General features: G+C 42.4%; 1 protein-coding gene across 1 annotated transcript in view; it reads right to left on the reverse strand.

Moving 5' to 3' along the window:
• Positions 1 to 10,327, reverse strand: part of LOC139461721 (transient receptor potential cation channel subfamily A member 1 homolog) — a 55,938-nt gene extending 45,611 nt beyond the window's left edge. Inside the window, exons 1-3 of the mRNA XM_071243177.1 lie at positions 10,060 to 10,327; positions 1,756 to 1,918; positions 232 to 362 (exon numbers count right to left, since the gene is read on the reverse strand). Coding sequence (XP_071099278.1) covers positions 232 to 362; positions 1,756 to 1,918; positions 10,060 to 10,083 — 318 coding nt within the window. The 5' untranslated portion in view covers positions 10,084 to 10,327. The remainder of the gene's footprint in view (positions 1 to 231; positions 363 to 1,755; positions 1,919 to 10,059) is intronic.
• Between the last annotated feature and the right edge of the window lie 1,141 nt (positions 10,328 to 11,468).

Here is an 11,468-nt window from a genome sequence, read left to right on the forward strand (position 1 = left end):
ATATCTACCTCCCAGCTGTAGCACATGTCATATGCATAAACATACATATAAACTCGCTGTTTCTCAGCTTAAATGAAGAATGTCAAACTCTCTCTTCCTCTTTCGAATGTTCAAACTTCAAAATAGAAAATGGAACTTCTTTTTGATAGCTTGAGATGAGGGCATTGATACAGTTTGGAAAGTTTTATTAATGTTTTACTTCAATGAACATTACAATGAATTATATCTCACCTCCTCGCCGCTGTCGCGACGGACGACGCTGCCGTCGATACAGATGCCGGGATTAATGTTCCCCCGAACAGTCTTGGCTGCATAGTGTGCCAGGGACAGACCCTCGCTGTCTCGCACCTGGCGGGCACTTTCTGATTAACACAATGAAGCAGATAAGAATAGCTTAGCGACTGATGTGATAATGCATCCTGTCTCTTACACAAATCCCCAAACTTCCACAGAATATTTAATGGAAGGTTCCTCACAAGACTGCGCAATATGGCAACACGATATTCAAACGTGGTAGACGTCCTGAGACACTCGGGTCAATTGAGATCAGACATACTTCTGGCACCATCGAAGTCACTTCCTCAATTATCCAGTGTATCGTATCTCCATTCAAAAATGATAAAACCCTGGACCAACTGCCCACGATAATTATTCTTTGGTGACCTCGTCTTCTCCATCTATCTTATCACTATCTTCGAACAGGATTTCTCTCGCTCATGAGTGTAATATGATTGGATGGCTATTTATTCGAATAGGGTTCAAAACAAAGCTATAGTAGCGAATGGGCCCAGACTATGAATGATAATATAACGGAGACATACTACTGGATAAACGAGGATGTCAAAGGCATATAACTCACTCGATGTCTCGCCTTGTTGACGTTTAATAATTCGAGTCAAAGGCTGAATTATACACATATACCTTATCTGTGCATCTATGCATGATCAACTAGATGATCATGACTATGCAGAACAAAGGTAAATGTTATTGTGTTCCCTGTTGCGATTTCGGGATGTGCATGTTCCTTCAGCATAATATAACCCTACGGCGTGCACCGACACACATGCCGCCTATCACTGATATATCTGGTCTTGATTCGATGTCAATGCAACCGCGTTTCTATTTTGTGGTGTAATGGACATGTGGGTTGTGGTGGCTACAGTCGGAGATATATGTAACATATTTACCTGTTTTTTTCAACGTGAAGTAGTACATTAAGGACATGTGGGTTGTCATGGCTACAGTTGGAGATATATGCAACACATTTACCTGTTCTTTCATCATGCAGTAGTACACTGAGGACATGTGGGTTGTCATGGCTACAGTCGGAGATATATGTAACACATTTACCTGTTCTTTCATCATGCAGTAGTACACTGAGGACATGTGGGTTGTCATGGCTACAGTCGGAGATATATGTAACACATTTACCTGTTCTTTCATCATGCAGTAGTACACTGAGGACATGTGGGTTGTCATGGCTACAGTCGGAGATATATGTAACACATTTACCTGTTCCTTCATCGTGAAGTAGTACATTAAGGGCATGTGGGTTGTCATGGCTACAGTTGGAGATATATGTAACACATTAGCTGTTCTTCCATTGTGAAGTAGTACATTGAGTACATGTGGGTTGTGGTGGCTACAGTCGGAGATATATGTAACACATTTACCTGTTTTTTTCATCGTGAAGTAGTACATTAAGGACATGTGGGTTGTCATGGCTACAGTCGGAGATATATGTAACACATTTACCTGTTCTTTCATCGTCAAGTAGTACACTAAGGACATGTGGCTTGTCCCAGATGACTGCACACTGCAAAGCTGTCAGGTTGTTTGAATCTCGAGTGTCGAAGTCCACGTAACTGTTCTCATGAAGCACGGCCTTCAGCGTCTTGTCGTCACCTTCTCTGGCGAGCTACAACATGAAAACTAACCTCTGTCATTTACCTTTGGAATGCCTTACTCTCTAATCTGAGAAAAATAAATACATTCTCATAATGTAAGGCTAGTCTGTGTACACACAATCATACAGCTTCATTTACTCTGCGAAAAATGAAACGCGAAAGTTCTTTTCCGCATGGGTTAAGATTGATTTCTGTAGAAAAAAAGGTCCTGCAGAAATTTGGTGAAAAGATGGAAACATCGCAAAAACATGTTAGAGCTACTAGAGGACAGGACAGCTTGATACTGTTACATTGCTTTTCTGAAAGAACCACCATGGGCCACCTCTACAACTACGGCAATACGAGGATTGCGTATGATATCAGTCAAGACTGATCGTGAAGAACCGTTTTCGCGCTGAAGTTATTCGCGCTATGTGACCAGTTCGAGGTGTTTTGTTGACGGATATGTATCGTCGGCTGCGAGGTCACAGAGTATGACCAAATCTGCGATGGAGAAAAGTCTGGTCTACTGACGAGTCACGTAATATGCCACGCCATGCGGATGGCAGACGTCGTTTTTACAGGCTATCTAAAAAAAGCTACCAGGAACTGACCCCTCCAAAACAGAAACCGTTCGTACATTCCCCCCTCCAAAGAACATCCATCATTCAGCTTCTTGGAATGTGCAGTTAATACAGAAAATTAATCGAATGTTATTCCGAATTTGCAACACCACGTAATGCCCTTTTACCAATGATATCCCCTTCAATTGCTCTGAGGATTGCCAAACTGCATTTGATCAATTGAAACAGTCTTGTTCAGGCTCCTGTTGTGGCCTATTGTGACATGAAGCAACCAATCATTCTCACCACAGATGCGGATCGGTGATTGGTTATGTCTTATGTCAAGGGACGAGCTATAGCAAAAGGGGAGATCTCTTAATTCATATGAAAGGTACTGGACTGTAAGGGAACAACTGAGAATGTTTAACAGTAGTAGAGGCAGTCAAGACCAACCGTATTTATCCTGCCAGCCAACCCTTCATAATCATCACAGACTATAATTCACTGATGTGGTAACAGAGCATCAAGCACATTACCAATCCATCAATGGGCCCTTGAACTGCAAAAGTACACCTGTTCCATTGTTGATAAACCCGGAAAAGCTAACACCAGTGCTGATGCACTATCTTGGGAAACCTCTTGGTTCATTTTTTCTACGACTACCCATCCCAATCTGTCCACCTGTTGATACCATTGTAGGACAAATCTCCACTCCCTCTTCTCCTGACAACAATTGCAACGCCAATTTCCTGATGTCAAAGGCAAAGTCAATTTCCCCGAAAATGCTTCCCTTCAACAAGATGTCAATCAGAAGAAAAGGATCCGACACACTGTTCATGAGTATGAGATGGTGTACCTTTCCAGTTCTATCATCCTCGTGCTAGCAGGATAGAGGCATCTGGTAAACTGATTCCTCAAATAGCCCTTCACATGAGCCTTTGCACTGATGCTCTTAGCTCATACCTTGATCCTGAAGCAGATGATGGTTACCTTGGCGCCGACAGGGTGTGTGGTTCTCGCAGACACAGGTACTATTGGATGTTCATGATTACATCAGGACCCGCTTGCACAATGCGATCTTAGCGCTAAGATGATCGTTACTTCCCTACTTTAACATAGACTTACGACAGTCTTAGCGCTAAGATCGCTTTGTGCAAGTGGGCCCTGGTCATGTCAGATATACCAAGTCTCTGCAGTTTCAAGCCATCACCAAAACGCACCCCTCCATCCATTACTCATTACTGAGACAAACCAGCGGTATCACACCTGGGGTTAGTGAGTGACTGAGTGAGTGAGTGTGGTTTTACGCCGCTTTTAGCAATATTCCAGCAATATCACGGCGGGGGACACCGGAAATGGGCTTCACACATTGTACCCATTTCGGGAATCGAACCCGGGTCTTCGGCGTTATTAGCGAACGCTTTAACCACTAGGCTACCCGACCGCCCCTTCCCACCTGGAGTTCCCCGGTTCCTTTGAAAGAAACGCCTGATGGAAACAAACACATTTGTCGCATCACAGATTCCTACATTCTGCATGACACCACGGGGACAGCCCGCGGAGTTGTCTCCCGTTCACTTACTCTTTGGCTAGGAAATGCAAGACAACATAATTTTTATTAAAGAATTCTTCGAGTAAAACATGCAATTGAACATGTTACACAGATGTTGGATAACTCGAGAATTGCAAAATGAGTGTCTGAAAGCGTAGCGGATTCTGACAAACGTTTGCACATCTGTTTTTCGATTCGTACCTCAATGAACCGAAACGAATACAGTCAATGTGTTATCTACAATAGATTAATCAAAAACAGTTATAGAAATCTGCTGATCAACAGAGAGTAGGATCAAATCAAAGTTCAGAAGACCTGTCAATCATGGCAAGAGGCGAGAACTGTTGTCGTCAGGCTGTAACAATCCGGAACAAATATGTCCGGGAGAAGGCGGCTGTTTTAAATGACACTCAAACATTAGTTCCCTGAGAACGGGATGACAGAGTTGGAAAAATGCTAGTTAGAAATGAAACCCGAAGACATGAAAGTTGTGGAACCAAGGCGAGCGGGGAAAAAACAGGCGAGCTAGCCCGCCACGTTTGCTGTTTCATTCCTGCCAGATTCAAACATTAGTTCCCTGAGAACGGGATGACACAGTTGGAACAATGCGGGTTAGAAGTAAAACCCAAAGACATGAAATTTGTGGAACCAAGAGCGCGCGATAAACAACAACTGTGACAGGCATCAAAGAGTGATATGGACCATAAATATGCATAACAAATCCTGTTCATGACGATACAGGTCAGCAGAATGGGAAGTCCCTCGACTGTAACAGAGGGGTTCCCCGATAATCCGTAATAAATAGTAGTCCGCTTCGGTGGGCGTGCTGAAATGTTTTACATTCATTGGGAAATGAATGCAATAACACGTGACTAATTCAGCTAGTCGGAATGCAGGAATTATAATGAACACAATGAAAGTTTAATTATTATACAATATCCATATGGCTTTTGAAGAGGTACATTACTATGCTACATGCATTTTATTATGAATTAGTTGTAAATGTATTGTAGTAATTTGCAGTGGCAGTAAATGATTTATTTTGCATAAATAGCAACAGGAGGTGAGACATGAGATATTGTGGAGCATTTGTAGCGGAACAAAATTAATGAAACAGAATATGGCTTTACTTCGGAACATGTTTAAATATGGAATAAGATTTACGATAGATATGGTAAATGTGGAATAAGATTTTCTACCGAACATGGTAAAGTGTGGATTAAAGTTTACTTCGGGGCATGGTAAAATGTAGCATAAGTTTTACTTCGGGACATGGTACGGGTAAAGTGTGGCATAAATTTACCTTCGGGACATGGTACGGGTAAAGTGTGGCATAAATTTTACTACGGGACAGGTACGGGTAAAGTGTGGCATAAATTTTACTTCGGGACATGGTACGGGTAAAGCGTGGCATAAGTTTTACTTCGGGACAGGTACGGGTAAAGCGTGGCATAAATTTACCTTCGGGACATGGTACGGGTAAAGTGTGGCATAAATTTTACTTCGGGACATGGTACGGGTAAAGTGTGGCATAAGTTTAACTTCGGGATATGGTACGGGTAAAGTGTGGCATAAGTTTTACTTCGGGACATGGTACGGGTAAAGTGTGGCATAAGTTTAACTTCGGGAGATGGTACCGATAAAGTGTGGCATAAGTTTTACTTCGGGACGTGGTACCGGTAAAGTGTGGCATAAGTTTACCTTCGGGAGATGGTACCGGTAAAGTGTGGCATAAGTTTTACTTCGGGACGTGGTACCGGTAAAGTGTGGCATAAGTTTTTTTTTATAGTGTTGGGTCTGTTAGGGTTTTCGTTTGCAGAGATTTAAATATCCGAATCGAGGTGTTAAAGAAGTGAAACCGATACGTATTAGAAATCTGATTGGTTAAAGGACTTGAGGCAACCTACCTTTTTATTTTCTGAAGTTGTAAAAAGTGATATTTTCATTGCAGTGAACATAACACTTTGACGGAACTATGGTCCTACAAGAGTTACTTCCCTTTTAATTGTCTCCCTTGTCGTAAGTGACAAGCCCGTACACAATTGTTGACGTTCTTTTTACGTTAGTTCCAGATTGACAAGGCAAAATAATGACGGATGGTCATTTAGGGAGTTAATATCACTTCTAGCCGTTGATTCTTCGCTCGAAAGTGTTTCGTTATAAACTGTAAATCTCTCATTTACCTCGTCATATCGAGACTGTTCGTTTCGCAAAGCGCCATTTTTGTTACTTCACCAGCGTGTATTCTTTCGCTTCTCTCAGCTTGTCTCCTAGTATTCAAGTTTTTTGTGTGTAAAAGTTGATTTTGTATACAATCATATCTAAATGTATGATTAAGAATTATCGTGAATCTAAATATTTTTTGATACTTTTGTTTATAAACTAAGCGGCAAAAGAAACTATACGTTGGCAATTTGTAATTTTCCTAAAAACAGCGATAACTAGTGGAAAGTGGGTATTGGGAATATGACTGCCCAGGAACACCCGAACGCGCCACCTTTGCCAAAAAAATGGTGAAACAGGAATCCCGCCTATCGCACAAACTGCACGTGCATGTTAGCTGTATAACTGCGTTCGTCTGCAGGGTATAACCACACGTGATGAAAGCACACAAAAGAAATGCCACGACTGTCACAGGAGAAGAGAGAGAGAGCCATCGGTATGGCCGAAATGGGGGCAACACGGGTCCAAATTGCCAGAAGGTTTGGTTGTACACCATTGACAGTAACCAGGCTGATTCAACGGTACAGGCAGACAGGGAGGACACAGGACAGGTCTAGAACCGGACGACCCGAGTTTCAACACCACTGGAGTGAGTGAGCGAGTATGGTTTTACGCCGCTTTTAGCAAAATTTCAGCAATATCACGGCGGAGGACACCAGAAATGGGCTTCACAAATTGTACCCATGTCGGGAATCGAACCCGGGTCTTTGGCGTGATGAGCGAACGCTTTAACCACTAGGCTACCCGACCGCCCCTAGCACCACTGGAAGACGGTCAGATACGGCTCATTCACCTGCGAAACAGATTCGTAACGGCGACTGCAGCAACAGCGTTGGCACATCCCATTAGCCAACGTACAGTACTACGACGACTTCGTACTGCTGGAATCCGAGCGTATCGTCCTTTCTGAGGAATGGTACTGACTGCTCAACATCGACGCCTGAGACTACGATGGGCGAGACAGGTTCGACGCTGGCAAGTCAGAAATTGGCGTCGAGTGCTGTTTACTCGTGTATTCGAGAGGTCCGTCAATTCGGCGGGGGAGGTGTCATGGTGTGGGGCGGTATTTGTGGAGATCAGAAGACCGATTTGGTGTTTATACAGGGAAACCTGAACGCTGTGCAGTACAGAGACCAAGTGTTGAAGCCAGTTCTTACCAAACCAACAGCAGGGGACATTGTTTCAACACGACAATGCCAGGCCCCATACTGCAAGACTGACTCGGAACTTTCTAAACCAGCAGAACGTTGACATTTTGCCCTGGCCTGCCCACTCACCCGATATGAATCCTATTGAACATCTGTGGGACCATCTTGACAGACAGATCAGAGCACGCCATCAGCCTCCCGTCAACAGATAAGAATTGCAGCAGGCCCTGAGAGACGAGTGGCAACGGATTCCAGAAGACTGACGTCATCGATGAGGCGGCGTATCACGGCATGCATTGAGGCAGTTGGAGGTCATACACGCAAGGCAACTGTGTCGACAATGAACTTGTAGTGTGTCTGACAATTATTTGGTGACATTTCAGACAACTTTTGAAAATGAAATTTCTTACCCCATCATTGTTTACCTTGAGCTAACATTACCAGTGATTGCACAATTTCATTCAAACTGTAGTTGATCAATTATTTGTTACCCTCCCTAGATTATATTATAATTCACAATAAAACCATTTCTTGTCATGTTTTATCGATCATGGTACTCGACCTATACTTTCTTTTGCCGCCCAGTTTAATTTTTATAAGATTTCGCAAACACGAAACTACTTTTAAATCGCAAATACAAGGGGTGGTGAACCGTACCCGTGTGTCAGAGAATTAATGAGAGAAACATGATATTTCACGAGGCACATGGAATATCCTCTATGGTATGGAGCAGTCAGTGTTCACTGTATGGTGAGTGAGACCATAATAAACTAATGTGACTGTCTTTGTATGAACGTATCTTTTTTTTTAGCAGCACAAAGCTTATCATTGCTGGGCGGTGAACACACTAAATACTCGTCTGCAGGAGCGTAACGTCTTCATATAACCTGTTTGATCTGATACCACTCGACAACAAACAACTGAAGCAGGTCAAGGCGGCATTACTGGTGTCAGTGTCACTGTGTTTTATCTCACTGTCGTAAAGTTCATAAAATGTGGTTGCTATTCCGTTCAAGAAATATCTTGACTGACACAAATAAATCAATTCATAGCAACACCCACATATGATGTTTTGAAGTATACTGAACCAAATTAAAAACTTCACAATCCTAAAATTTTAACATTTTGACCAGTTATCATAGTGGGCCCTTATTGTGTATTTAAACAGTAATGGCCATGTATTGTCTTCAGATAACTGTCGTTTTTGTGCAGGTGAAACGATGAAAATCATGTGCAATCAAGTGTTTTTTCACGTGCAACTGGTCATGTGGCCATAATACCGCACGTGTTTTCAGCCATACTTGTTAGCAGTCATTAACAAATAAAAAAGAAAAAGATAAAAAAAAGAAAAAACACCGTTAATTAAAATTCTTCTTTGGACATTTATGATGAAAAATTACCTTCTCTGATACATTTGTCCGTTGTATATCATATATGGGATTACTTTTAAAAATTTGAAGTATTTAATTTGACTCAGTATATATGAATTCTTATAATTCAAAGCATGATTAGTTCGTGGCAGTCAAACATTGGCAGGATTTCATATGAAATGTACACACATTAAGATAATAACCCATGAAATGATAGGATTTAAGGAAAGGTTACCTACCCATGGCGGAAAGACGTAGAAAAATATTAGTTTGAGTAGACACACTACCTCAAAGAATATGATATCATGAGCTAGGATGACGTTATGAACTATTTACTATCTTTTCAAGTATTAAAAAAACAATGGAACATAATTTGCTGTACACGATCAGAATAAATCAACAGTATGATGTTCACCGAGAAACACTGACGCAAGGCCGCCTATTTCCGCGCCTCTATGGGTAACAGAGAACATACGAGCTACGAGGAGCAGGTAACTTTGAACGTTAATTCACGGACAGATAATCCGTTATTAAGAGTTGTGAAAAGCCTATTCTCTATATTACCCATAGATGCACGGACGTCACATTAAATCGTTATGACGTCATGAACAATGGAAGGCGACAAAAAAGTATTTGCGACAATGCGTTTCTATGACGTCAGGTTGATATGGATCTATTCGCAAACAATGGAATAATTGTCATAATGTTCAGTGAGAACTTCTGAAAATAACTTCAGCTATTTCCGTTCCCTTATGAGTAATTTATTTTTTACCAACGGCCCTTTGAAATACAAGAACTAGTTGTATTGACTCACAGTTGATCTTCGAGCATAAGAGTCATTACATAGGTACATCCCCGTGAAGATCCGGTCTAGAATTGGTCTTCAGCAACCCATCCTGGTACGTAAGAAGCGTTTAACGGGATCGGGTGGTCAGGTGATTTGGTTGATGCATGTCATCGTACCCCAATAACATAGATCGATGCTCATTATCCATTTCTTTGCACATCTTAATAAAAGTCGCCATCGATCCATGAAGATCCGGGGTAGAATAGGTCTTCAGCAACCCATGCTTGCCATTAAAGGCGACTATGCTTGTGGTGAGAAGCGACTAACGGGATCGGGTGGTCAGGCTCACTGACTTGGTTGATGTATGTCGTGGTATCCCAATTGCATGGACCGATGCTCATGATGTCAATCACTGGATTGCCTGGACCAGATTCGATTATTTACAGACAGCTGTTATATACCTGGACTATTGATGAGTGCAGCTTGAAACAACAAACAAACAAACAAACATAGCTGTACAATCAACTTACGTTATGAAGGGTGAGTTTCTCCATGGTGCCGTGGACGTCACCTGCAGCTGTAGCAGGATGATAAGTGTCAACAAGGCGCTCGTGGTCCGATGTCAAACGTCATGTACAAATCACAGAGAGACAGGTTGAGAGGTTTTAACGAGACGCTCGTGGTCCGATTGCCAACGTCAAGTACATGTCACAGATATATACAGTGTGCACCATGGGTGGATATGTGTCGTGTCAGTAATCTATTTCAGCAATGCACACCCTGGTCGGTAGTCCCCGTTACCTTAATCGCTGGTATGTGACTGTCTGCACAACGCTCTTCCCCTAGATACCGGGTCTGTTATCCCGTTGTCATGTAACAAGATGACACATGCCGTTCTCTTCCTAGAAATGTATTGTTGGTGCCTATCGAGGTAATGTGCACTAATCAATAATTGCACAAATACAGACATATAGTCAATATGCGATTCTGTAAAATAAGAGAGACACGAATAGAGGGAATGAACAGATACAAAGTTATCGTAGCTTGATCATTTATTTTACTAAGTAACAATAACCTTTACCTCAACTGGCGGACAAGTACAAGTGGCTAGCTATGTATATGGAACAGTAAATAGTAACCAACATTCTATGAATGTCTCAGGATGGTTTGCCTGAGTTTGTTTTGTAATAGGTTAGGTTTACATTGGGCCCTGTGGCAGAGCGGATGGTCCGGGTGGATCGGTCACGTTAAACTAAAAGACGTTAAAAGATGGTACTTGTTGTTACCCTGTCTGGAGCTCAGCATTAAGGGCTAAAACAAGGACTGGTTTGCTCAGAGTCAGTATATTGTGTCTGAGAGGGGTATTCATGTTCAACTGCGGTATTGTATCTCAGTGGGCTAGCACTATAAAATAGGCATCAGTCCGGACTAGTACAAGCAGCCACACACACACACCACGGGTCCAGTCCTACTCAGTACCCTGCCAACCTGAGTACCATCCAGCTCCTGGACCCATGATGACCCGAGAAGGAAGAATCGTCGTGAGAGGCGACTGATGGGATCAGGTGGGTCAGGCTCACTGACTAGGTTGATGTATATCATCGTATTACAATGACGTAAATCGATGCTTATGATATCAATCACTGGATTGTCTGATCCAGACTCGATGATTTACCGACCGCCGTCATTGACTGGAATATTGCCGAGTGTGGCGTCAAACAACGAACCAAGAAACAAGTCAACCAGTCACGTTGCATACGTCATGCGTCATGCGTCATGCGTCTACCCTAACACGCAAGGCCGTAGTTAACCTTTTGTGACAGGGAGGGCAAATAAGATTATTCATTTCTTATTCAAGTCAATTTTCACAAGGAAAAATGTTTTCTATAAAAAATCCAGGGGGGGGGGCACTGACACGCCATGTTATGTTATTGGTCTA

This window comes from Haliotis cracherodii, unplaced genomic scaffold (assembly GCF_022045235.1).
Source record: "Haliotis cracherodii isolate W230 unplaced genomic scaffold, xgHalCrac1.p SCAF_15, whole genome shotgun sequence".
In the NCBI taxonomy this organism is placed as follows: domain Eukaryota; kingdom Metazoa; phylum Mollusca; class Gastropoda; order Lepetellida; family Haliotidae; genus Haliotis; species Haliotis cracherodii.